General features: G+C 49.2%; 11 protein-coding genes across 11 annotated transcripts; 6 read left to right on the forward strand and 5 right to left on the reverse strand.

Moving 5' to 3' along the window:
• Positions 1–471: 471 nt before the first annotated feature.
• On the forward strand, positions 472–1,842 carry N7500_000523 (phosphotransferase family protein; the record flags this gene model as incomplete). The annotated part of the gene is made up of 1 exon (XM_056671669.1): positions 472–1,842. The coding sequence occupies one exon, from the start codon at positions 472–474 to the stop codon at positions 1,840–1,842; it is 1,371 nt and encodes a 456-aa protein (XP_056537242.1).
• Positions 1,843–2,322: 480 nt separating this feature from the next.
• Positions 2,323–4,032, forward strand: N7500_000524 (uncharacterized protein; the record flags this gene model as incomplete). Its single annotated transcript, XM_056671670.1, has 1 exon — positions 2,323–4,032. The coding sequence occupies one exon, from the start codon at positions 2,323–2,325 to the stop codon at positions 4,030–4,032; it is 1,710 nt and encodes a 569-aa protein (XP_056537243.1).
• Positions 4,033–4,212: 180 nt separating this feature from the next.
• Positions 4,213–5,428, reverse strand: N7500_000525 (WD-repeat containing protein SWD2; the record flags this gene model as incomplete). The annotated part of the gene is made up of 3 exons (XM_056671671.1): positions 4,213–4,991; positions 5,042–5,267; positions 5,324–5,428. The coding sequence occupies 3 exons, from the start codon at positions 5,426–5,428 to the stop codon at positions 4,213–4,215; spliced, it is 1,110 nt and encodes a 369-aa protein (XP_056537244.1).
• A 538-nt stretch (positions 5,429–5,966) lies between these two features.
• Positions 5,967–7,196, forward strand: N7500_000526 (putative mitochondrial oxaloacetate transporter (Oac); the record flags this gene model as incomplete). Its single annotated transcript, XM_056671672.1, has 6 exons — positions 5,967–5,983; positions 6,049–6,123; positions 6,183–6,312; positions 6,376–6,847; positions 6,902–7,047; positions 7,104–7,196. The coding sequence occupies 6 exons, from the start codon at positions 5,967–5,969 to the stop codon at positions 7,194–7,196; spliced, it is 933 nt and encodes a 310-aa protein (XP_056537245.1).
• A 1,480-nt stretch (positions 7,197–8,676) lies between these two features.
• Positions 8,677–10,129, forward strand: N7500_000527 (ribonucleotide-diphosphate reductase subunit RNR2; the record flags this gene model as incomplete). Its single annotated transcript, XM_056671673.1, has 4 exons — positions 8,677–8,706; positions 8,793–9,032; positions 9,134–9,467; positions 9,525–10,129. The coding sequence occupies 4 exons, from the start codon at positions 8,677–8,679 to the stop codon at positions 10,127–10,129; spliced, it is 1,209 nt and encodes a 402-aa protein (XP_056537246.1).
• Positions 10,130–10,648: 519 nt separating this feature from the next.
• Positions 10,649–11,287, reverse strand: N7500_000528 (SRP9/SRP21 family protein; the record flags this gene model as incomplete). The annotated part of the gene is made up of 2 exons (XM_056671674.1): positions 10,649–11,077; positions 11,216–11,287. The coding sequence occupies 2 exons, from the start codon at positions 11,285–11,287 to the stop codon at positions 10,649–10,651; spliced, it is 501 nt and encodes a 166-aa protein (XP_056537247.1).
• A 2,205-nt stretch (positions 11,288–13,492) lies between these two features.
• N7500_000529 (EthD domain-containing protein) lies at positions 13,493–13,864 on the forward strand (the record flags this gene model as incomplete). The annotated part of the gene is made up of 1 exon (XM_056671675.1): positions 13,493–13,864. One exon carries the CDS (start codon positions 13,493–13,495, stop codon positions 13,862–13,864), a length of 372 nt encoding a protein of 123 aa, XP_056537248.1.
• Positions 13,865–14,210: 346 nt separating this feature from the next.
• On the reverse strand, positions 14,211–17,409 carry N7500_000530 (WD40 repeat domain-containing protein; the record flags this gene model as incomplete). Its single annotated transcript, XM_056671676.1, has 4 exons — positions 14,211–15,845; positions 15,988–16,599; positions 17,020–17,174; positions 17,328–17,409. 4 exons carry the CDS (start codon positions 17,407–17,409, stop codon positions 14,211–14,213), a joined length of 2,484 nt encoding a protein of 827 aa, XP_056537249.1.
• Positions 17,410–17,668: 259 nt separating this feature from the next.
• On the reverse strand, positions 17,669–18,322 carry N7500_000531 (2-oxo-4-hydroxy-4-carboxy-5-ureidoimidazoline decarboxylase; the record flags this gene model as incomplete). Its single annotated transcript, XM_056671677.1, has 4 exons — positions 17,669–17,722; positions 17,769–17,868; positions 17,927–18,018; positions 18,164–18,322. 4 exons carry the CDS (start codon positions 18,320–18,322, stop codon positions 17,669–17,671), a joined length of 405 nt encoding a protein of 134 aa, XP_056537250.1.
• A 619-nt stretch (positions 18,323–18,941) lies between these two features.
• N7500_000532 (uncharacterized protein) lies at positions 18,942–22,732 on the forward strand (the record flags this gene model as incomplete). Its single annotated transcript, XM_056671678.1, has 5 exons — positions 18,942–19,015; positions 19,081–19,268; positions 19,318–21,199; positions 21,265–22,643; positions 22,698–22,732. 5 exons carry the CDS (start codon positions 18,942–18,944, stop codon positions 22,730–22,732), a joined length of 3,558 nt encoding a protein of 1,185 aa, XP_056537251.1.
• Positions 22,733–23,729: 997 nt separating this feature from the next.
• On the reverse strand, positions 23,730–25,783 carry N7500_000533 (uncharacterized protein; the record flags this gene model as incomplete). Its single annotated transcript, XM_056671679.1, has 4 exons — positions 23,730–24,977; positions 25,037–25,195; positions 25,257–25,549; positions 25,579–25,783. The coding sequence occupies 4 exons, from the start codon at positions 25,781–25,783 to the stop codon at positions 23,730–23,732; spliced, it is 1,905 nt and encodes a 634-aa protein (XP_056537252.1).
• Between the last annotated feature and the right edge of the window lie 532 nt (positions 25,784–26,315).

Consider the following 26,315-nt stretch of genomic DNA (forward strand, 5'->3'; position numbering starts at 1 on the left):
CGATCAGGGCCAGACATCTGGTGAACCAGTGAGGTTGTCATTTCACTCAATGTACAACCTACCTCCAGGGCAAGGATGCAAGCATGTCATGGCGTTGGTCTTTCCTTCACACTTATGTCGAATACTTAGTTCCTGGCTCGCTTTCTAGTTATATTATTGGCTTATACGTGTTGCTTAGCTGCAATCATTCCTCAAGACATCTCCCGAAGCCAATAAGATAAGCCAATCAGATAGCGAAAAGCCGAATACATCTATATGGAAGATATAAATCTAGCACCCCTTGCAGCTCGGCATCTTACATAGGAGAGAGTACATGTAGTTCGACCTAATCATTCTGAGGTACAGCCCCTGAACAACATTGTGGCTGGTACGGTGTGAATTTATCCGAATCCGAAACGCCTTAAAAGGCAGAACCTCATTCTTTGGCTATCACTGCCCGGCATCATTCTCATGTCTCTTGCAGCTACAACCATGAGTATGGATTTTGATCATCTTGCTGAGAAGAAACAAGAACAGAAGGCTGCCGCTTGGTTGAACCTTTGGTTGAGCCGGAGCCCAGAAATTCTGTCAATGCAACTCGCTAAGAAACATCGACCTGGTGAAACTGTATCTGCGTGTCTATGGAAAAGCGGTGCTTTCAATATATGCTATCGAGTCAGATATGAGGACGGACCAGATATAATTGTTCGTTTCGCTGCCCTTGGAAGGGCTATTCTCCGCCGGGAGAAAGTCCAAATTGAAGTTGCAACAATGAAGTACATACGCAAGAATACTTGGATACCTGTTCCTGAAATATTCGGCTCCGGCATCTGCTGGGCAGGCCCCTACATTGTCATGTCATTTCTCGAAGGAGTACCATTATCACAGTTCCTCAAAGATCCTTCTTCTGAAGGAAGGCCAGTCATGAACCCGCAAATAAGCGATCGAAGCTTAAGATGGGCTTATCGTGAGATGGCCACGCTTGTTCTCGAGTTGTCCAGACATGAATTCGATTCTATCGGTGCGCTTGAGGAGAATGAGACGGGTTTCTTTGTCGCTAGGCGGCCTCTCACCTTGAACATGAACGAGTTAATGGTGTCTGCAAATTTACCCGAAAAAGGTTTCCCCTCACACACTTTCAAATCAGCGACGGACTACTTCAGCGCACTTTCTATGCAGCATTTATCCCACCTTCGATTACAGCAACGAGATGCTGTCACCAGCGAAGAGGACTGCCGGAAGAAGTTCACCGCTCGTTGTTTATTCTTGAATATTACAAAGAATCTTTGGACCGAGTATCCTCAAGGGCCATTTCGGCTATATTGTGACGACTTTCGGCCTTCAAATGTCTTGATAGATCTCGATGATTCCCATGTCTCGGGTGTCATTGACTGGGAGTTTACATATGCTGCGCCTGCCGAATTTACATGGGTAGCTCCTTGGTGGCTCTTACTGCAAAGCCCGGAGGACTGGGAGGGTGATCTAAACCTGTTTCTGGCTCGATATTCTCCTAGACTTCATGCCTTCTTGGAAGTCCTAAGTGACCATGAAAGTAAGTTGATAGAACAACAACTCCTCTCTAAGTCACAACGACTGTCTTCACGGATGGAAGACTCTATGGAAACTGGGTTATTTTGGGTCTGCTTAGCAGCAAGATACAGCTCTATGTTTGATGAAATATATTGGACGTTTATCGACCATCGGTATTATGGGACCTTTACTTCTCTTGATGACCGTATACAGCTTTTGAACCAAGAGCAACGGCAAGAAATGAACGAACTTGTGGAGCTCAAGACTGGTCAGTGCAAGGATAAAGAGAGCTTTGATGATCACTATCCGATTGATCTGTTACTTGAATTATGATTGTGTTAATACCTTATCACCCTCTGAGAAGGTGTTTTTGGATGTGTTCTTAGGTCCCTTTTTAGGTGTTTTTTTTTATATATCTTTTACCTCGATGCTATAGAAGGATAATAACTTCATCTCTTTACTTGAGCAGAGATATAACCTTTGGGGCATAGACAGACGACAGCCATCTATAGGATTCCAAAAGTGGAGCTTGAGCCCCAGACGATTTTTGAGTCATCCAGAGCCTCATGCGCTAGTCTCGTGTATAAATTGAATCATTCCAATACATTTCATATTTCCAAGCTGAAAAGGACTTGAAGTGTTTTTGACTCGCTCTATACTTCCGATAAAAGAAACCTTATCGCACTTGCCCCACAAACAGCTCCAACTCTTGCCAAACACATATCTTACCCCAGCACACTCGTCTACATATACGAGGCAGTAGCACCATACTCAAACATCACATGCATACAACAGGTGTCTAAACACACACAAATGGCATCCGATACACACCCCCACATCCCCGCAAACCCCTCCACTTCGGACAAAGAAAGCGACAATGACAACACGAGTACAGCCACCGCAAAGCCAGAACCCCAATCGACAGACCCGAGTCCCAGAACAAGTACAACGCTCTCAGCCCAGCTAATTCAAGAATGTAAAGACCTACTCGCCCAGATCGACACCTACCAATCCCTCCTCGCGTCCACACTGCGAAACCCACAGCTCGTCGAGGTGCGCCAATTCCGCTCCAGCGTGCTCTCCGAGTTGAGGATGCTGGAAAAGCTAGGACGGCAGATTGAGGAGGCGATTGGAGGGACAGATGTAGGATCGGAAACAAGTCGAACGGACGATGGGACGGGACAAACAGTTCCAGGTGATCCTGATCTGGAAATGCGATTGGTGCATGCGCTACGCTCGTCAAATTTGCCGTTCTATCAGGCTGTCTGGAGAATTGCGAGTGGGTCTTGTTCTGGGTTGGTTGCGCTTGGCAGGAGGTTTTACTGGGATGGGGAGACGAAAGCGATGGAGAGGAAGAGTGCGAGTGGGAAGGGGAAGGGTGGTGCGCAGCCGGAGAAGCAGCCCAACAAAGATAAACGCAAGAGCGTGTTTGTCGATATCGTGGCTGATGATGGGGAGGAGTGGGTGAAGGTATCTACTATCTCTGAGAATCGGCTTTTATTTGAGATGGCGAAGAAGGGATGGGAGGCTGATAGTGATGAGGACGAGTGGTCTGATGATGGGGGTAAAGGGCGGACTATTTTACAGAATTTTGATGAAGATGATGATGGGGAGGACGATGATGAGTTGGAGCTCATTAAACTGGCTCGGGATCTAAAGAAGGCGTCTGATGCTACGCGCGTTAGATATAGACATCCTCGGCTACGGGTTGTGATACCTAAGATTGAAGAGGGAAGTGTTCCTGAAATTGACGCTGTCTTGAACGAGATGCGGAGCTATGGTATTCATGTTGACTGCCAGGGGAGTCTGCCAGCAGAAACTCCCACGGGGCTAACCCATCTCTTGCCTCAACCGTTCAAAAACTTCACCTCGACTCTGAACGTCGACTGCACTTTACTCCTTGCCTTGGTGTCTGACTTGTCTCACATCAAGGACATCCCACTGTCGCCCCATTTCCATAGAGCCATCGTTCGACAAATCGAAGTTGAGCGGGAAAAACCCCTACTCACCTCCGAGCTCTGGCCGGCTATGGATGGTCGTGAGCTCGTATCCACCACAGAGGCTGCAGTGCGCTTCCAGGAAATTGTCGAAACTATTGGAACGGAGACTGAGAAGAGCCGCACTCGCATGTTGCTGGGAGATCCGCCATACGAAGAACTCGATCGTGAGGGTATTCTCCAAAAGTTTCAAGAACTCTCTGATTATGAGGTACCCGCTGATTGGAAAATCCCCATCAAAGTGGTTGATGCCCAGCAAGTGATTGATGCGGCCAAGGCACAGGGTAAACTTCAACCAGTGGTACATGAAGTTGAGAAAGGGCTATCAGATATCAACCATAGCGTGTTTTTGTACGGTTGGGCCACCGGTCTGACGACCATTTCCAGCAATCGCACAATCGACAAGCAAATCGAGGCCACCGTCGAGGACAACAGGAAAGACGACGATGGCCTACAAGGCCCTGACGTTTGGATCTGTGACACAGCACGAAGTCTGGTGGGTAAAGACAAAGATCGGAAAGCATAAGCATAGAGATTCGGTCATCTGCTAGATGTGGAATAGAAGGCGCTTTTCTTCAGCTTAAGAATTTGTAAACAGTGCCATTATGTTGCAAGGCATATAGCCATCCAGTGTGTTTGTAGTCGGTTATTGGCTGAGTTCGACAGAAAATCGGACTGATCCTTTCCATCCTGCCATCCGATGTATTTACTTTTCTGACGACTTGCCGTGGTCGTCAGGGACATAAAAGATAATTTCCTTGTCGGCACTGGCGATCATGTTGTAACGAGGGTTGTATTCCACCATTGACGCGCAGTTTGGAGCAGGCAGCCTAGTCGAGGGCTGCAGTGTGAGGTCTCCCCCGCCAATTTGTCCCAAGTCCCACACGAGCATACCGTGTTGATCACCATTGCCTCCAATGACGTATCGACCATCGGGACTGAAACAAGCATCGCCTTGTCCAAGAGGCTTGCCAGTCGTGGACACTGGTGCAGCGCGACCAGACGGTCCGCTCTTGCCGGCCAGGAAGGCCTTGAGTGTGCCATCAAAAGCATCTAGAACAAAGTGACCATGGTAGTCTGTTCCAATCATCAGATATTTTCCATCGTTGGAAAACTCCAGCCGCGTCCAAGCACGTCCTCGAGTCGACGGTGTGAATCTTTCCTCGTATGGCGCAATGTCAAAGGTAGAGAAGGGTGACTTGTCAAAGTTGCGGAAGTCGTAAAGAAGCACTGCAGCAGTAGATTGTGAGGCGATTGCAATGACCGTACCCGACGGATCAAAGGCAGCAAGGTATGGTGTCGCAAGGTTGAGTTTTCCCTGTGGATTTCTCGAGTTCAGGTCCCACAACGTTACGGTATCGTCCTTGGAGCAGGACATGAAGGCGTCGCTTGCCGGGGATTGAACTAGACAAGTTACTTGATCATTATTGCCGGTGAAATATCGTATATATCCTTCATTGTGGAGGTCCAGTAACCGTAGGTTATCTATAGCTGGTTAGCTAGGTAGCCAAAAGGCAGAATATTCAGTCACATACTATCAATCTTGGTACTTGCATGGAGGACCTGGCGAGAATGATGTGTGAATCTTGCGAGATGGACACCATATTTCTTGCTCGCAACGGATTTGTTGAATTTTCCTTCCTTCACGTCATAAACATGCATACTGTCGTCGTTGCCAGCGCCAATTAGAACATCGCCCTGGTCGTCAAAGTCCAAAGAGGTCACGTATTTGGCCGGATCTTTTTTACAAGGGTGGAATCCCTATAGAGCAGCCTTATAAGAATGATGCCATAATTCACACATTCACTTGAACTGACCTTGGATGGGCGGAAGGTGTCAATAATATCCGTGATTTTCTGCGACTTGAGAGGAGCTTGGGCGGCGGGTGGACCCTGCTGTGGTGTTGATTGGCCTTCAGTCATGGTTGTGTGGTTGACCGTATAGTTAGAGGCTGAGAAATTTCAAATTATTGTCAAGGGACTGCAAATTGTAAATAACAAAGTGAACAGAACGTGAGAAAGAGGATCAAGCCAGGGCATACAAATCATAAGCTCCGAGGTGAAGCTCCGCGACTGGGCTTTTTTGCGCGCTTCACCGCCTCAGCTTACATAAAAACCCCGGGGTCCGACGCCGGAGGTCCCAGGCGCAATTGACCAATGAGCGTTCAACCGAGTTCCAGTTCGCCGCATGTAAGCTTTTATGTCCACGGTTATCTCAGGGCGCGTATTGACCCAACTTCTTCAATCTCTGGGCCTGGGTGAAAATATCGTGCATTCTTTCTGATTTTTTCCCACAATCTCAAGTGTGACTTGGCTATACAGCCCTCAATAAATTGCACATATCCCACGGAATCTCCGCGCCTGGCCGTATTCATTTCATCTTGCGGGTCCGATCATCCTCCGCTAACCGACAAACCTGAGCAAGTCAAGCACACATCCAAAAGATCACATATAAGACGATATGGCCACTACTGGAGGGTATGCTATATATATGCGCGGAAAGATTCAGAAAGCATACGCTAACAGTATTTGTGGTTCAACAGCGCGTTCATTGCAGGTGGCATTGCAGCATGCGGTGCAGTCACCGTCACCCATAGCTTTGAGACGGTCAAGATCCGGTTGGTTCCCTAATACTCCGGATATGCCATCATGATACTGACAGTTGATTTGTCATAAGGCTTCAACTGCAGGGTGAATTGCAGAGCAAAAATCAGGCAGTGAAGATGTACAAGGGCCCGTTGCACGGCATCAAAGTCATTTTGCAAAATGAAGGACCTCGAGGTCTATTCCGGGGTATTGGATCTGCTGTATGTGATGTCCTCTCAAAAGCTCATATAAAGGCGCACCAAGCTAATATTGGGGTCCTATAGTATATTTACCAGGTCTTGCTTAACGGCTGCCGCCTGGGCTTCTACGAACCTATCCGCACCACTCTCACAACTGCCCTTTACAATGACCCTAAAGTCCAATCCCTCGCTGCCAATGTCATTGCCGGAGCCGCTTCAGGTGTCCTTGGTGCCGCAGCGGGATCGCCTTTCTTCCTCGTCAAAACCCGTCTTCAGTCTTACTCACCGTTCCTTCCCGTCGGCACTCAGCACAACTATAAGAACTCTTTTGATGGCCTTAGCAAGATCTACAAGGGCGAGGGCATTAAGGGTATCTACCGTGGTGTCGGCGCCGCTATGATCCGCACTAGTTTCGGCAGTGCTGTGCAGCTCCCCACATACTTCTTTGCCAAGCGCCGTCTGACCCGCCACCTGGGTATGGAGGAGGGTCCCGCTTTGCATCTGGCCAGTAGCGCAGCTTCTGGCTTCGTTGTGTGCTGCTTCATGCACCCTCCTGGTATGCATTCTCGAACACAGGCTATATGTTCTTCGCTAACTTTCTTTTCTCTAGACACGATCATGGCTCGTATGTACAACCAGACAGGTAACCTCTACGGTGGTGTATTCGATTGCCTGCTCAAGACTGTCCGCACTGAGGGACCCCTTGCCATTTACAAGGGCTTCTTCGCCCATCTCGCCCGCATCCTTCCCCACACCGTAAGTCACAGGAGTTGAGCCTTACTTGGGTACCCATGAACTAACCCCGCCTCCAGATCTTGACTCTGAGTCTGGCTGAGCAGACCAACAAGCTGATGCGCCGTGTCGAGGACCGCATCCTGCCTGACTCCTTCCGTGAGGGAATCTAAGCAACTCATGGTATATATTTTAAAGGAATTTTTTTGCGAGATCCATTATTAGTATCTGCATTGCCTGGCTGGTGTTTCTTTTCGAATGTTCTGTTCCGCACAAATACTTCTGACTGGACATATATTCGGCGTTTGGTAGAATAAACTCTTATGGAAATAGCAAATCTGTACATATTGTTCATACATCGCAAGCTTTGGAAATATATTATGGGCATGAGCATTATTCGATTTTCCAGTCGGTTTCCCCGGCACAGATCAAAAAACATAAGAACGCGCTAGCACGTGGTGCTGCAAGGCACTCCCCTGTTACTCCCACTAGTCCCGAAGTATGTGGAGTTGCCGATGTATCGAGAGCTCAAACTTGGGAGATATCTCAATGAACAGTCGCAAGGGATCACTCGCCACATTGCATTTAACCCTTGAGAACAGTGTCAGTGGATGGTACAATATTCCGTATAGACAACCCTGGTTCTTGTACGGAGTACGGAGTACTCGTAGCTATATTTGAATGTTGAAAGAAAACCAAAGACCCCCTAACGTAAGATACTGCATGGCTGCCTAGGCATGACGCAGCTAAGATGATCGGCACTTTCTCTCAGGTCCACACCCAGAAACCTTCTCTATGAGGTTAAGCCCCTTCATTCCTTGAACTTGACAGGAGCTCCCACATGTTTTTCACCTCTGAAACGCTTCAAATTATGCACATATCAAAATCAAGATGAGAATACCTGGGAAGACCAGTCAACATACATAAATGGAGGACTTGTATGTGCAGAATGAACGCGTGTGGGGAGCTGAGCATGCCCTTGCATGAAAAATGGCTATAAATTGGCGAATGAGATGCTGATGCCCAGGATCTAGACCAATGATAAAACCAATAACATCCGTAAATCCGGATTGTTTTCTTAGTCGCGTCGCGTGTGTGGATTCTCTGGCTTATCTGATCATGATCAATAGTGGGGCTTGAGAATTGGAGACGCGTGGGAGTTGGTCATGTCTTGGACATATTTGTAGAGGTAATGGCGTGGTAAATGCTATTTTAGTGATTGATCTCTTATGTTACAAAAGTGTTCGAGATAGAAGTATTGAAGCTCCGTATATAGTTATAGATAAGATCGGAATCTAAATCTATAGAATTCACTTCATGCACAAGAATGGAGCTGGAATGGACCTGCAAAATGGAGCCCAAGGACTTTCGGATGTTGCTGGGATCCAAGTGGCATGAGACGGAGCCGCCCAAATAGGAAAGAAGGGCTGGAAGCAAAACCAAGGTTGACGCGCCGTTTACCTAATCAGTGCACGCGGTCACGTGCGACGTGACTTAGCACGTCGCGCTAAAGAGAAATCGGCAGTACTTAATCGACTTTCTCTTCCCTCGTCCAACTCCGAATCTCCCATCCCACTCTCAAAGCATCTCATTCTTACTGCTGTTGCTCTCAATTGTTTCTGTCATATTACATTCCTCACATACTTGTTTCCAATGGCCGCTCAAGTCACTCCCTCCAAACAGGTACGTGATGTCACGCTTCTCGCCTCTCGCCTCTCGCGTCAGACGCGTCGTGATGTGCGTTTGGGCTAACATTTATTCTTCTTTAGGCTGCTTCCTCCCTCGAGAACCTCAAGATGAGTGATTCACCTATCAAGAAGCTCGACTTCCAGTCGGCTGGCAAGGAAAACGCGCCCGCGTCGCTCAAGCCCGTCGACGCCCCCATTGAGAAGTCCACCGAGAAGGCTCTTGCAACCAAACCTCTTAGCATCAAGGAGATGGAAGCTTCAGAGCCCCTTCTCCAGGAGAACCCCCACCGTTTCGTCATGTTCCCCATTAAGTACCACGAGGTAAGTCACGTCGTCGACGCGTTGCACGCGTAAAGTGGATGTCGTCAAGAATATCCTCCCACCATGAACATTGAAGCTAATCACGCCCCTCATTGCAACAGATTTGGCAAATGTACAAGAAGGCCGAAGCTTCTTTCTGGACTGCTGAGGAGATTGATCTCTCCAAGGATCTTCACGACTGGCACAACCGCCTGAACGACGATGAGCGTTACTTCATCTCCCACGTCCTGGCTTTCTTCGCTGCCTCCGACGGTATTGTCAACGAGAACCTCGTTGAGCGTTTCAGTTCAGAGATCCAGATTCCCGAGGCCCGTTGCTTCTACGGCTTCCAGATCATGATGGAGAACATCCACTCCGAGACCTACTCCCTGCTCATTGACACCTACATCAAGGAGCCTAAGCAACGCACCTACCTCTTTGATGCCATTGACACTAGTAAGTTCTTCTTCCATTGATTATCCAGGTCGTTCAGTCGTCTAACCTAGCGTTTAGTTCCCTGCATTGCCAAGAAGGCCAACTGGGCCCTTCGCTGGATCAACGACCGTGAGTCAACCTTCGCCTCGCGTCTGGTTGCCTTCGCTGCTGTTGAGGGTATCTTCTTCTCTGGCTCCTTCGCCTCCATTTTCTGGTTGAAGAAGCGTGGCCTCATGCCCGGTCTCACTTTCTCTAATGAGCTGATCTCTCGTGACGAGGGTCTCCACACTGACTTCGCTTGCCTGTTGTTCTCCCACATGAACCACCGCCCCGACCCCAAGATCGTTCAGGACATTATTGTCGAGGCCGTCGGCATCGAGCAGGAGTTCCTGACTGACGCTCTTCCTTGCGGTCTGCTTGGCATGAACTCCAAGTTGATGTGCGAGTACATCGAGTTCGTCGCTGACCGCCTGCTGGTGGCACTCGGCAACAAGAAGTACTACAACGCCGTTAACCCCTTCGACTTCATGGAATCCATCTCCCTGGCTGGCAAGACTAACTTCTTCGAGAAGCGTGTCGGTGACTACCAGAAGGCTGGTGTCATGGCTAGCACCAAGCAGGAGGTCAATGCTGAGGGCGAGAAGGTCGTAAGTGGCGGCCTCAACTTCGATGAGGACTTCTAGACGACGTCCTTCTCTGTTCCCTCTTGTGTTGTTTTATACCCTCTCCCCTTTCACGTGATATTATGTCGTTTTCTTATTCTGTTTTTCTATTGATTGATGCAATTTCTGTTTGAAGGCTCGCATGAAAATGGCGTTTTTTTTCTTGTTTTTCTTTTTCCTGGTCTATCCTGGACTCTGGTGCCCATGGATGAATGGTGGATTCTCTGTATCTAGATATTTTAAATCATATTCAATGTGTCTCTGCATGTTTCTCTTTCCCGATACAGATAACGTCAAGGATCCTCCTGAGTACATATCCTCAATTGACCACCACTCATCTCCATACTTCATACTCAATAAAACTGCGATTAATCCACAAGACCACCCATGAATTTGCATAACCAGCCCAAACTCGAAGCCAGTATCTGGTATCTCATTCCCGATATCAAAAACCTCAATCCCGCATCTATGAATGCATCATAAAAAGTAACAAGCGAAAAGAAGCAAATGAATCCGATTCAAACCCCCAGTTAATTTAATTTACCGCTTCCCCTTTCCGCCCTTCTTCTTCCCCTTCGCACTCTGTCCCTGTCCCTGTCCCTGCGTCTTACTAGCAACCGGCGTAGCCTCCTGAGCAGGAGCATCAACCATCTCCACATCCGCGCTAACAGGCACCGGAGCAGATAACCCCAAACCCGCTACATCAGCACCGGCGGCCAGTTTGCCCAGAGTCGTAATCAGGCGTCCGACTTCCTGGAGCTTGTTTGTGCGGTAGTGCAGACAGATTCCGGTCGTGGGGTTGAATGTCTTTAGAGTGAGGGTTGCGGTTGCGGTGGAGGGGGAGGCGGGTGTGGTGGTGGTACCACCGGTGGCGGCGGCTTTTGCGTCCTTTCGGACTTGAGATTTGTGGGCGCGGATTAAGTTTCCTCGGCGGTTTGTGGGGAAGGAGTATTTTGTTACTATGCGGGTCTCGGGGGGTTGTTAGTTTGGTGGATTTGGGATTGGGGTTCGCGGTTGGGAGATCGGTGTGTTGGTTGTTGCCCGTTGTGGGGGGACGCGGTGTGGAAGATTGCATGGAGGGGGTTGGGATGGGGTCATGATGCTTACTGTGTCTGGGTACGCTTGTAATAACTGCGCTGACTGTTCCAGGTAGGCCTGGGAGGTGGGTAGGTAGGGCATTTTGGGGGTGGTTGCGAGTAGAGCTCGCGGTCTTGGGTTGAAAGGTGTGGTGGGATGCGCAGGTTGGTGGGTGTATTGGTGTCGCGGGCTAGGCGCAGAATGAAAAGTCGCGGATTGAAAGGGGATATCCGCTTAGATTCAAGACTCGAGAGAGGAATTGGTTGGCGGGAGAGGTGGTGGATGGAGAGAGTGTGGAGGTGTTATCAGTGTGCTGGCGGCTTTTTCCATGTCTTGGCATCATGGTTCCTTTCAACTATACGGACTACACTTCGAGATGGCCGTGGAACACTTGACAATGAAATGACTTTAATAGTCACTCTTTTGTGCTAATACCACTACCTGAGAGATAGTTGAATACAATCATTAGCCTCAAGAGCGAGAGCTATGTCTCTGCCAACCACATCTATGATCCCTTCAAACATACAGTACGCTAGTTGACGGTAAATTGGCCGCGAATGGCTATCTTAGAGATTCAAATTCCTTCGAGAGAGCTAGATGTTTCTCAATCGTATTCCCCTATGTATATCTCTCTCTATTCTGCAAAAATCTTAGCACATTGCATTCAGTTCATACAAAGCGACACAGTCAAATCCCGCTTCGAGATATCTGATATTAACGGGTTGTGCCCAACACCCGTATTTTTTTACATTTAAACTACTTTGGGCAAGATAGTGATAGCTTTAAGTAGCTCTCTAACTGCATTGGCATGACGATAGAAGTTTCAGCATATCACAGTCCCTCAAAGCATGTCGAAGCTAAGGTCTACAAGGTCCGCAACCATTTTGAGCATTGACTTGACTATACTTGATGTTCGTCAGTCTTTTTCCAGGGGTTCGTATCTTTTAAAGTACATGCTATCTCATTGTCATATTCTCTAAAACCTCATCATGAACCGTATCAGCAAATATCAATAATAACTTCAAATCCCTTGGCTCTACCCAACAAGGAAATCTCGCAAAGCTACCACTTGGAACCCACTTGATGATATGGGAGTGTCTCTTTGATGACATACATACAGTCCCTTGAGTACTATCTATCCTACGTTGCAGTCACGGCCTCTACTAAGAGATATCAGACCACCTTTACAGCGGAATGAGACATGAAGTTCGAATTTCCGGTGCCGAAAACAGCCTAAAGTGGCTGTATGTCCGTTTGGTCTCTAAGAGAATGTCTCTCAAATGGCTGCGACTATAAACATCCAAGCTATCCGAAGACACCCTCACAAATTTCACAACTTTCCCCATAAAAGAATCGAAGGAGCAGAGATCTTCGTTAACCCTGTAATGTCCTCCCATGACGATATCGATCTAATAAGGCTACTAGAACATAAAGATGGCCAGCTTGTCAATATACTGAATGCTATCTCTGTCACTCTTGCAGTGTGTGCGAGTCTCTTGAAAAACCGGCTGAAGAGCATCAATTACATTGACGAGTAACCCTCCAGATGCAAGCTTGCGATTATCCCTTTTGTGGGACTTCCTAATTGGTACTAATGAGTACCAGTGTGTCTTTCTGTTATGGGAGCAAGACAAACAAGAGTCACATCATCAGTCTGCTGTACATGAACCGACAGAGGAGAAGCCTGAAGGTATTAAACGACTAGCATTGTGCTAATAACTAGATTGAGAATGGCTGGTTTACTCAATTCATTATCGAAGCCCAACTGGGTTACCACTGGCCGAAATAGTCTAGATAGCTCGTCACCCTGGCAGTTTTGGATAGTGCCTGATATATGGAATGAGTGTGTCGAGGTGGCATGTGAAATCCAGCGAGGTATGTATATAATCCAAGGATTTTCCCTACCAATTTCACTTCACTTAGGTATATTGTGGAAGTAACATCATAAATTCAAAGCTGCCTAAACCAGTACTACTAAATTAAGTCATCATAGAGTCCTGGGGCAGTGCTCGAAACACATAGCAAACACATGTTAGCATTCACGAAAGTAATCTGCTAACAGTACGGAGTATATGTTCATCATAACCAATTAGGGAAGTTAGTTGGACACGGTCCCCCCTAAATACATATAGTACATGTCAGCTTACCCTGGAAAGCTATAGAAGCTACAGGAAGCCACAAGAAGATACAGGAAAGAACTAAGAATACTCTGGACGAGGCATAAAAGCTGTGTTCAGTAGATTTCCAACTTTCCTCACAACCACAATCACAAAACCACACACTCACAATCAATCCTCACTCAACACCATGACATACCGTGTAATGATCTTTGCACCACGCAAATCCAACATTACACACGAAGAGTTCAAGACCCGCTACGAGCAGCACATGCGCATGATAGCAGGTATCTGCGGCGATGCAGCCCCTCTCTCGCACACACGATCGTATCTAAAACACGACACGAAATCTAATCCGATGTTGCTAGCGGGAAGCGTCGAAGAGACATACGATGCCGTGGTGACCATGTCATTTGAAGATGAGGCTGGCTTTGGCAGGTTTTGTCAGGCGTTGGGTACGCCGGAGGCTACGGCGATGGTTGAGGCTGACGAGGCGGGATTTTGGGATCGGAAGAGGATGAAGGTTATGGTTGTTGAGGATGTGAAGGATGGATTGGAATAGGGTAATTGCTTCGGTTTAGGGAGAGAGGAGGATTATCTTTGGGTGACCTGAAGGATGGGTGAACACACTGTAGGCATGTCTATAACAGAGCTAGGAAGCAAGAAGTATATTCGAACAAGTATACGATATACCTTATCTCATCTATCATTGTATCTGGTATTGTACATGCCCCCTGCTAGGCCCAAGAAATATACACATTAACAAAACATATCGACATCAAACATAAAACATGACTACATAAACAAAGAAAAGTCCCCATCCTCCAATATGTACCAAATAAAACTCCATACATCCCAAACCCATCGTAGATCATATATGCATCCACAAACGTCCATAGATCCAAGAATCAGGAAACAGGCCGATGACACTCCGAACAAATAAGCTTCTGCTTCCCATCCCTTCCCTTAACACGGCGGAAACTCGTCCCATGACAACTATCGCACTTCAGAACGTCTTCCTCTGCATCACCCGTCGAGTTGCTATAGTCGCTACTCAGCACACTGGTACCATCACTCATCCCACGCGACGGGATTCGATCCGGTTTGAGAAAGTCATTTGAGTTCCGGGACTGCATGGCCAACGCGTCGTGCGTAATCTTGTTCCAGTAAGCGTAGCTGCGATCTCCCTGTAGCCAGAGCGGGTTGTCCGGTGCTTTGTTGCTAGCTAAGAGGTCTGTAGATGAGGCGGGTTTGGGGGCATTTGCACGGCCGTTGTTTGTTTCATTTGTCCGGGCCATATCTCCGCCTTGTAGATGCGGCGACGGGGGTGGGGATGTAGTGACGATGGACACTGATTCGTGGGGGCCGACACTTGATGGTCGAGAGGAAGCTAGTCTGATCGTCGCTGGGCGGCTTTGGGGGGATGGACTGCGGGTTTGGAGGCCGGAGCGGGATCCTTCGGTGCTGGAGCGGGCGTGTCGGACGACGGAGTTACGCCATGAGACGATCCGCTCGGAGGGGGTTTTGTGGGTAGATTCTTTTCCGGTTGAAGAGGTGGCGCTGCGGCGTGCGGAATTGGAGCGGCCTAAAATCCGTCGTGAGATGGTCGAGTTGGTGTCCCAGTTTTCGTAGCGTCGCTTTTGATACGCGCAGTCTTGTCGGAGGACTTTGATCTTGCCCGAGTAGTCGGCGATCACGATGATCTCTCCGCCTGGATGTTTGGACCGTGTGAGGTACAAGGGTGAGTCGTGGGCCATTTTGCTGACGATGGATAACCGAGGTGCTGATGTAGAGCGCTTGTGGGATTTTCCATTCTCTTTGCCTGGGCCTGTTGGATCCGGACCCATGAGGGCTACCGGTGGTGGGTTGCAGATGTCGTAGATTGGATCTTCTGATAGCGCCAGAACCTGTTTCGTTTGAATCGGTGCCATGATTGCAGCTGTTACTATTGCAGACTGTGTCTCGAATACCTCCACAGGCTGCTTTTCAGAATCTCGTTGCACTGATCCGACAGGCCACACGTATGCCCTGCGATCCTCACTCCCACAGATGATGTACTTGCCATCATTGGTGAATGTAGCTCTAATTTGGCTGCAGGTGTTCTCGTTACCGCGGAATTTAGCCAACAACGACCGAGAATGGAAGTCATACAGCCTGATGCGGGAGTCGTTGCTAGTGACTAGTAACCTGATATCGTTATCGGTTTCATCTTTAGCATCATCTCTGGGGACCGTCATTGTATCGATTCCAGTGATTTTGCTGCCCTTGGAATTGCGCCCACGGGCCGATCGTACATGAATCTGGGCTGATACTTTTAGGCCCTCAGTATCATAGACGTTGAGCATACCATTCAAACATCCGGCAATAGAGTATCGACCATCTGGGGTAAATGCCACTGCAGTGATCATATCGGGCACAGCAGTCGCAAAAGCCACGCTCTTATCCGGGATACTCCAGAGTCGTAGTTTCGTATCAAGAGAGCCAGCAAGGAAAAAGCGGTCGTCACGCGGGTGGAATTGAATCGAAGTCACGAAATCACTGTGCTGGAAACAGCAAAGACATTCCGGTCGCGAGATATGCCATAGTCGCACCGTTTTGTCCATTGACGAAGAGAGAAGGAAGTTGTTCTGGCTCACAGGTCAGCAGGGCCATTTCCATCGAGTCGAGTGTTTTCAGTATGCATACTTTACTCCAGCTCAGGTCCAATATACTTCCAGTGTGTCCCTCATACACCTGAACGGGCTCCGGCTGGAACACAGGCGCCCTGAGGCCGGACTGATCTTGTGCGTCTACGGGTGTTGACTCCTCGTCCCCATTGGCATCTTCCCGCTCATCTGGCGTCGCGATCACAGCCCATACTCGAACCTTCCGGTCCTGGCCAGCGGCCGCGAGATATTTACCATCTTTCGAAAACGTGAGTGCCCAGACGGCCTTTCCGGTGTGATCGCCATTCTGCAAAGCCGAGGACGTAGATATCCGTCTATCCACGGGGTTGGGCGATGGACCGCTGCCCTCCAGGTCCTGGGCTAGAAACACGCGGTTGAAAGTCTTATCCTTTTTATAATGGGCTCGCACCTTCAAATATTTAGCCGGAGGAGGGTGCCGAGGTATAAATCCAATTGGATGCGAAGTGTCAACGGACATGCGGTGCGCCTCGGGTTCTGACGTTTCATCGTCCGTATCAATCGGCTGATCTTTCTTCTTGGTTCCAATAATCCGGCTGAGGAAAGAGACACCTTTTCTGTAGTCGAGACGAGCAAACCACAGGTCAGTCGCTGGTATTATAACGGTATATTGCTGCGAGAGTCATGGAAGTGGAGGTTCTCCAGTGGACCCTGCGGAGGGAAGCGCAAAGAAACCGACAGCCAAGTTTCTGCGACACAAACAGTCGTGTAACTGGACCCGAGGTAGGCAAAATCTCAGTACTCACTTCTTCTCTTTGGGTTTTGAGGTGGGTAATGAATCTTTCCGTATCGGGCTTCTCTCTGGCGGGCTGTACTCGGATCCCACAGCCTCTGCTTCGTATGAGGCTCTTCCCAATAATTTCAGGGGAATGGTCTTTTGGGTATTGGTGCGTTGGATAATGTGCTACAACGGTAGAGCACGGCCCTCCTGTCAGCTTGGCTCCTGCATGTCCGTATATGCACCTCGACACGGCTTATACGAAGCAAAGCACATGAACCGGCAATGTAATCAAGTCTGCGACTGAGAACCTACCTGCGATAATGGATCTATGGCATTTGCTTCGATTTTCTCGTGTGGGGTATTCGAGGCCGAATCTCGTAAAGAGCTACCAATAACCGAGCGACGGGGATTCCGGGCATCTTGAAGACTATGCGCTGAGCCTGATGCGACATCCGATGTGGCCAAACCTGACAGTTCCGTCAGTCTCTGGGTCATTCACGTTCTGATCTTTTTGACGCGTGATAGGCGCGCAGTGCACAGCGCGAGTGGCGCATGAACGTCCTCCAGGCCAGATTCAAATCTCCTTGACGATTCGATATCCAAAGATCATTCCAACTTACCGGGTGATGTCGAGGTTCCGAGGGGGGTCGAATCGGTTATCGCGGGGGTCGCGACTCGTAATTGGAGATTATTTCCCTCCATATGTTCACATATACAGTCGCATGGGGGGTGGAATGTATATCAAAAAGGAATATGCAAGTTTACACCATTCACGGGGACTGGGGAAGAAAGAAAAAGCGGCAAAGACCGGATAGCGCTGGATGACATCAAATGGGGGCGATGGTGGAGACCCTTGGGCCGTTGCTTATTTGCTTGATCTGTATATCAAAGGTAAAACCTCTGGAATATAGACCGATTGAGATATATAATATATAAAACATAAGACGTAAAATCTACTAGACTAAATGCGCGACTGAAGCTTCCTCGCCCGGTCCTTTGCAATATCACACATTCCCTGGTCAAGTCAGTAAGTATATAACTCAACGATAAGAGAACATTACCTGAATGGTCTCGTCTATTTCTTTCTCCACATCACCGCGGTCAATGCGCTGGCGCATTTCGACCATGATCACATCGCGACTCCGGCCATTAACGAAAGTACTATATATCTCGAGTCAGTGTTGGGTAGACCGTGTAGACGCAAGATACATGGACCTACACAAACCGCAAACCCGGAAACTTCTCTTCGTATTCCGCATTCAGTGTTCGTAGTTTCTCCGCCTGTTCCTCGGCACCTTCATTCAATTGGGCCTGTTCTTTTTTACTCAGCTCGCTCAGATGTTCTGGGTTGGCTGGGGCTCGGCCAAGACGTGGGTGCGATCCCAAAATGCCAAAAAGCACGTCTCGATCAGTAGGTGAATTTGGGGCCGAGAGTGCAGACAGACGACCCCCCTACAGCATCAATGAGGTTGGTGTATGAAGAGAAGGTCTGGTTGGCCAGCACGGGGATCATCAGTTGGTGGAGCTCTGGGGAGGGTTCGAAGAGGGTATCGAGGACCCGAAGCTGGGTCTCTTGGGGTAGAGACGGGATCGTCGATGGTGGGGGGAGTTCCATAATTGTCGTTTCCTGAATATATGAATTTGCAGGGAATCGCAATATAAATACCGAGTAGGGGGAGTAGAGAGAAGTAGATGAGTTTCCACTTTCGGAGTACGCCGAGACGGAGAACAGCGGGAGATGATGACTCTCATGTAGATTGATCTATTAATATGCTCACTATTGTAACTATTTGGATTGATATGTACAACATAATTGACATTATATCCCAATTTCGTAGATTGTAGATTATACAATTTAGTGTGTTTCATATGTTTAGTTCGAACTCCTTTACCCCAGTTCCCATATTGAGTACCATCCACATTCGAGCTCAATCCATATAAATTTGTCCTCCGTACAAGTACAGAATTTGAATTGATACAATTGATCGATTCCCCTTTTCAATCTTTTCAATCCTTTCCGTTTTAGATTGGGACAATCTAAGGTGGAGTCCAAAGGGAGACCCCTGAGCGTTCGCCTAAACCCAACTCTGTTTTCATGAAACCGCCAAACCTGCACGGCCTTGATTGGGCTCGCGATCTTAAGATCCAACAGTCTTGACTTTACGGGATTTTCCTTCTATCTGAACAACACATTCGGCTTTGCGCCTCCTCCCGTTCTCCATGCGGCTCACGCCATGTCTTTGAATGGGCTCGACACTGCCCCCGTCCTCGAAGCCTACCAAAGTGCCCTGGCCGACGCGGGCGGGTGGTGAGTTTACCCCCTTTCGTGTTTCAACTGTGATTAACTTCATCACTGACACCCTTATGTTTCAGGTTTTTACTACACTATGTTGCAAGAGATGAGGTTGCCCTTCACGAACGAGGCACCGGCGGGGTGCCCGAAATCAGGAATGCCATCGACGGCTATGAGGAATGCTCGCCGCTCTATGGCTTCCTTCAATACCGGCGCAGAAAAGTGATCATCCGCTACATGCCGGAGGGATTATCCCGGCTCATCCTCGGTATGTTCATCAAACGCCTTGCCACAGAATTTCGTCTAACCTGTCCCAGCCCGAAGCAATGTCCAATTCCAGTCCGTCACCGACAAGTTCACTCCCAACGACACCGTACTTCCTCTGTCCAAAGCCTCCGATCTCACCGAAAGCGCCTTGTCCTCCGCCTGTCTCCTCCATACCGCGTCGACCTCAATTACTTCTTCTTCGAGCTCTCTGCGCCGCCGCCGGCTGATGGAAATCACGGAAGACGCCGAAGAGAACGGCACGAAGGATGAATCTCCGACACCAATCCCACCTCCCCAGTCGGAGGCCCGACGCCGACCAAGGAGCGTCAAGTCGGAGGCTACTGTGGTGCCGTCGCCCATTGAACCTCCCGTGGAACCGGAACTACCTCCGACATCACCAGAAAGCGAAAAAGCCTCGGTCGATCTCATGCCACCCCCATCCCGGGCGAGCTCCAGAGCTACAATCTCTCGAGGGAGTCCCGTCGAACCACAATCCGCGACCATGTCCCCCAAGTCCATAAAATCAGACCGCTCTCGCTCCAGCTCTAGGTACCGAACTATATTGGATGAGTTCCCCCGACCTTCAGAAGAGGCCCGGTTGTCCACTCAATCCAGTCGCCCCTCGCTCCGAGATTTGGAACGGGCCGCGGGATACACCCCAAAGGTTAAGCTGGGACCCCGACCGTCCGTGGATAGCAGTGGGAGACCCCGTACAGCAGGAAGTTCTCGAAATGTAGACCAGCGCCCCGTTGCATCCCTGCCAACAAATATGCGCACTTCTTCCGTGCGGAAGCAGAACGGTGACGCGCCCCGCCCTCGATCTCAGGGGAGCACTTTTGCAAATAAGCCCACTAGTCGTGTTCCGCCAGTCCCACCTTTGCTGGTTCCACCCCCCTCTATTCCTATCTCGCGACCTCAACTTTCTCCTGGTGCCAAATCTCTTGGAGCGTTGTCGACATCCTCGGGATTGACCCCTGAGAAAGAACGTTTGATGAAGGCTTTGCAGCAAAGACGGAAGAACATGGCCAAACGTGCGGAGGAAACAAACAAGAAACAGGTTTTTGAGGAAGAGGTCAAACCAGTGAAGAATATCGCCGAGGATCTGGATGATGATAAAGAGAATCTCATTCAGATTCACTATCCTGACGCTGACATGATGCTGTCTGAGTCCGAGACGATTCATCAAAACCAACGATTCCCTTTGGCAAATTCACCCGTACCTCCTGAGCTTGCCCCTGCCCCTGAGCTTGTTTCCGGGTCTACTCTTGAACCCGCCTTTGAACCTGTTCCTGAGACTGTTGTTGTATCTGCTCCTGGGCCTGTCGTTGAGACAGTCGCTGACCCCATTCCTGAACTTGTTTTTGAGCCTGCTATCGACGCAGTTGCTGAGCCCAGCCCCGAGCTTGCTCCTGAGCCTGTTGGTTCATCTTCCGAGGCCGCTCTCAAACCAGTCGCCGAACCTGTTGCTGAGTCTGCTGTGACCCCTGAGCTAGAGCGCGAATCAGAACCGATCGCCGATCTTCCCTCCGATGTCGAGGATCGGCCATCCTCATCAACAGTGACAAATACCGACAATCCTATCTCCGATCGCGCCGCAGCTTCGGAGATTGTCAAGCAAACGCTGCAGACAACCCCTGAGGATGAAACGCGCCCTGAGCAGGACCCCGCAATGCCCAGTCTCGCCCCACCTACCTTTAATCTTGACGTTCCACTTCAATCTGAGCCTTCGGACGCTTCGCGACCTGATTCAGACGCCCCCCAAACCCATCTCGAAATCCCTTCAATTGCACATGTGCCAACTGGCGAGCCTTCTGAGGTACCTATCTCAGCAGAGGTTCTTCAGGCGGTTCCCCTCCCCTCTGCACCCTCTGTCACCCCCCAGAAAGCACTAGGACAGAAACCCCAGCCGCCGCCGTTCGCGCCTCAACCGAGGTAGGCGAGCCGACTCCTGCTCAGCCAATTCCCGAGAAAGCCGAGTCTCGTCCTCTGGATCAGAGACGCAAGGTTCGCCTGGAGCCCATCCAAGTGCCTACTCCAGATTACTCGGACGACGACAACCTCCTTTCCGACGATTCATTCATGGAGGAACTTACCTCAGCGACTGTCCAGGAGGCTAGACCAGTATCCGTAAAATCTCCCAGCGGCGCCGACCACGCCTGGAGGAACTCACGGGCCGTCTCAAGCCCGTTCTCTATGGGATCACCCTCGGGCCTGCAAGCTCTCGCAGTGGGCCGATCCATTTCCAGCTCTCACTCTGAAAATGGCCCTTCTACGCCGATACTCATGGCCAAGAAGATCAATGTCTCCTCTGGAATTTCCAGTCGTATCAAGGCGCTTGAAAAGTTTTCAAGCCGGGAAGGCACTCCCATGGGCGCGAGTCCGGCTATGAGTGGGCCATCGGCCGCTTCGTCTTTTGAGAACCTCCGCAAACGCGCATCCATCTCGGTGCCAAGTGGAAATCATGACACCAATCCACCAAGCACAATGTATTCTGCTCACGCCTCCAACAGCTTTTCCCGTGCGCCGAGTATGAGTCGGCACGACCGTCGGGTGTCCGTAGATGTCCCACGTCCTGCTAACTCCGTCTCCGTGACGGCCCGTATCTTGCGCGATGCAGATACCTCTCCCGGGTCTTCTGGGCTTGAGCCCTCGGAGTCCGATGTTCTCAACCTCCAGGCTAGTCCTTTGACCGTGGAGCATGAGACATCCGAGGCACCACTCCCTCAGATCTCACCTATTGAGCCTGCAAGTCTTTCCCAGGACCGAAGCATGTCTATCTCGTCTACTACATCTAGTCGCCAAACGACGTCTCGCCCCGGCAGCCGCCCTGAAAGCCGTCCCGGAAGTCGCCCCTCTCTCAACTCGCGCTCCAGGACTGACGACAGCATTCAATCTGCCTCCCCCACACCGGAAGATAAGAAGGCATCTCGCACCTCGCGACTCATGCGCCGCATGTCATCAATCACATCCAACTCTCGCCGCAGCATTATCGGAGCCCTTAGCTCGCCAGTCAAGGAAGAGGAGAATGTTTCTACCTTCACAAATGGGTCCAGTAAGGCCCCAGGGTCTACTAGCTCGCGTACTTCCGAGCCCGTTGACATTGGCGAGGTGAACGTCCAATTTCCAGAAACTCTTCTGTGGAAGCGTCGGATCATGCGCATCGATGAAGAGGGATACGTTGTTCTCACCCCTGGCACCAATGATGCCACCACCCGGAGCATGACTAAACGCTACCACCTCACCGAGTTCCGCACTCCTTGTCTCCCTGATGAAGACATGCAGGAATTGCCCAACAGCATCCTGCTTGACTTTTTGGATGGCAATACGCTCCAGTGTGCTTGTGAATCCAGGCAGGGACAAGCTTCCGCTCTTCAGAGTAAGTGTCCATTACGTTTTCTTCAAAATCGAATAAACAGCTAATAATCCACAGCTCTCGTCGAGGCCCACAGTGCCCACCAGCAATAATCTTCATATTGGGTCAAAGGACAGGACTTCTCAGCTCGATAGTCCTGTCTTCCATTTTCATTCTCTAGACTTCATTGCCCCCTTTTTTTTTCCTTTCCCACTACACACATATTGGTGAACCTCCTTCGAGATCTATTTCCTATCTCTTCTTCAATCCTCTCTGTATCTCTATTTCTCTTCTCTCAATCTGGTGTGTATGTGTTGTGATATATGTGGCATGTTCTTGGTATACCCCTCCGAGTCAAAAGAGCTTCTCTTTTTCTTTTTCTTTTTCTTCTTCTTTTCCCCTTCTTCCAATACCAATTTACTGTTCTTCGACATGTACAGACAGACAGACAGTAATCTTTCGACTCTCCTTTTGCTCGCTTTTTCTGATTGACTTTCCTCTTGCATACACACTCTATGTCTTTGCATAGAGTGTTGGTGTTCTATTCAATTCACTGTGTTCTCTTCTGCTCTTGAGTTACTTCTAGAAGTTTTATATTCCCATCTGTCTCCTGATTGATATCATCCTCATTAAATTTGAGAAGTGATTTGAAAGGTTTCTTTGATTCTACCTACTTTGGGCGGGGGTATCAAGGAAGAAATAAAAGCCCAATCCGAAAGATTCATCGGCAAAGCAAATGTCCGTAAAACTTCTGGGGCTGTGCATATCTACAAGTTCGTTCCGTAGGATACATCCTTCTCACACCCATCGCCTTTATTCCAAGGTCGTTTCGACGATGAGTAAAAATGGAAGGCGGGTGTCTCTATCGGCAAAAAGATCGTTAGACAGAGTGTTGACAGCCGTGAATGAGAAATGATTTGATAACTTACTTGAGAGAAGAGCTCTGTAAGTGTGGCGCTGTGTTCTAGTCCCGTTCACTATCTCTGCTCTCTTTTGTAATCATCCAAGTTCAAGGATGTGTGAGGTTCTGATAATTCAACCGTATTTCCGATTTTCAATTTCCGATGGATATCGTGGCACATAACGATCGTTAATTTCAGGATGAACAGATCAAGTGTAGCCGTTCACAAGATCTTCAAGCTCCTGATCTTCATCATCCTCTTCGTCCTCGTCAATCGGCTCTTCTAATCCCTCGGGCTTTGGAATGGATGTCTCTCCATTCGGGACATGTTCGCCATTCTGAGCCGTGCCATTTTCTTTGGTACTTGCAGAATAAAACTCCGGGAATGCAGCGCGCATTTGTATCACATGTGCGTCAATGACATATTGCATGAGGTTGCTGACTGGGAAAGAAGAATGCATGCGTTTCTCCGATTCCATCAGCTCGACCTTCATCTGTGTTTCCCATTCGTGCTCTCCGGCATGGTCCCCAATAAGCTTCTTGCGCTCGACTATGTCGGTGATCGAGATCACCTTCTCACATCCCGGCATGCGGCATGTCCAAGTACCAGATGTCTCGTCGATGAGATCTTCAATTCCCTGTGAGGTATCTGGAGTTGAATCCCGCTCTGGGGTCAGGAGCTTTTGACTTAATGGCGAGGAAGATACAGGAGGAGTCTGGGGTTTGTCTTTTTTGATATTGTCCTTGAACAGGCTCTTCATAAGAGAGGAGCTGGCGCCGCTGGAGGAAGCTGCCAAGAATGAGCGAGTCCGAGGCTTTGTGGCTGAGAATGGATCTCTGATTAATTCGTGGCCACGGGTTTTGCTGGGTGTTTCGATCTCATCGATTTCCTCATTATCCTCTTGGTCTTCCTCGTCGTTGGATTCGACTGTCTGCTGGTTTGTGGAGGCGTTGCGGTTTCTCTTGCCGGTCACTTTATTGGAGACTGTGTGGACTTTTGGACGTAGCACAGACTTCTGAGTCCTGCCGTAACGCTCATCGTCGCTAGACTCTTCCTGCGGATCCAGGGGGATTAGGAGTGCAGCTGGCAGAGGGGCGGATTTCGTAGACGCATGCGTCAGTTCCCGATGGATGACATAGCGAGCCCATCTGAAGTCCTCCTCATCCATCATTTCCAGTACGGCAGCTGCCCTGATGGAAATAATCTTCTGGGCATCTTCGTTGCTGGTAGAGAATCGTTCTGCCAAGCGTTCTCCCAGGAGGTCAATATGCAGGCGACGCTTTGCTAGGTGACCTTCTTCTCTGAGGTCCTTGAGTAACTGATAGATGGCATCGGCTTGTGATTTTGAGATTGCTGCAGGCTGACGTCGAGGAGTTGCCACTTCTGGTTCGTCTTGGGATTCGGGTTCGCTTGCCTCTGAGGGTGAAAGTTCCTCCATCAGCCTATTATATTCATCCTAGGAAGGTTGTCAGTATGCCCATGGGCTAGTATAAACGATGTAATTTCTTGACTTACATGAAATTGGCGACGCAGATGGACGAAAACATTCGTCTTCTTCCATTCCACATCTGAATCACCTTGAATCATGCAGCGAAGCAAGAAGACAGCGTGTGTCGCAAAGACCTCAGCTGATTGCTCTCGGGTCTCACATGAACCATATGTGTGGTAGATGTACTAAGGGTAGATATATATTAGACCTCGATCTACATGTATAACCCGGAACCCAAAGACTCACTTGTTCACAGAGATTCCTGAAAGAGGGATTGATCTGTTTCTTTCCTTGCTGATGCTTATCGACCAGGAAATACAGCATATCAATGGCCTGAACTATGCGATTGTATGTAGGTGTGAAACCCTTGGCGGGCGAAATGATGTCGTACCAGCCCGCCTTTCCAGCTACCCAGAGCTCAATGCTCTTATCTTCAGTCTGGCCGTAGGCATAGTGTGTGACCTCGTCAATAATAATGCGCTTAGGGGGTTGTCCGGTTTGAGCACTGGTGAACGAGTGACTGGTCAGCAAGCTGCTTTCTAAACACGCATGATACAACGATACACACCTAAGTGTTCCTGGTCCTCACGAAGCGGCTCTAAGCAGCCGATCACCTGCACTGGATTCTGTTCGGTGGCGTCCAGTAGATTTGCATATAGCATCTTCCCGGGCTTTAGAACCTTCACATCGGTTAGGCCGAATTCCCACCAATCATTCTCATCAGTAATAGAGGGATCGGTGGGAGCTAGAACAGTTTCTTCGCGGGACGTCATGGTGGGATTGGCATGGCTGGTTTCGACAACGATGTAGTAAAAGTGGCAGTGAGGCGAGGTTTGTTCAATGAGAAGATGAGAATGAGAAGAAGGTGGCTTGGAATGGAAGCTTGTGGTTGTCAACAATCGAAGTCATCGATCACCAGTAAATTACGGATACAATCAGTTACCCGCCATTAATTACATGGAGTTTCTGCCTAATTTATCGGGAATTTATGTATGCCCATCACGTGCCAAAGCATAATTACATAAGAATTTAAGGTTATAATAGCCCACGGATCCACGGATCCGATCTAAATTAAACTCCGATCTGGATAGGTAGGTATTCTTGGTCCTTTGAACCTGGAAGGGCTACCTGAATATCTATGTTTATCAAATTTGGGTGCTAGGCGTGGGGGGTTGGGTGGCCTATGAGAGTCTTCAATTCAGGCTTCCATGAAATGACAACAAATTGAAAGACCGAACCCACCACCCAAGTGGTGGCAGGACTGTCAACTCTGGTATAGGGATCGTGGCCTATATATCTTCTTCT

The sequence above is a fragment of the Penicillium coprophilum genome, assembly GCF_028826855.1.
Source record: "Penicillium coprophilum strain IBT 35676 chromosome Unknown utg000001l_segment0_segment0, whole genome shotgun sequence".
Lineage (NCBI taxonomy): Eukaryota > Fungi > Ascomycota > Eurotiomycetes > Eurotiales > Aspergillaceae > Penicillium > Penicillium coprophilum.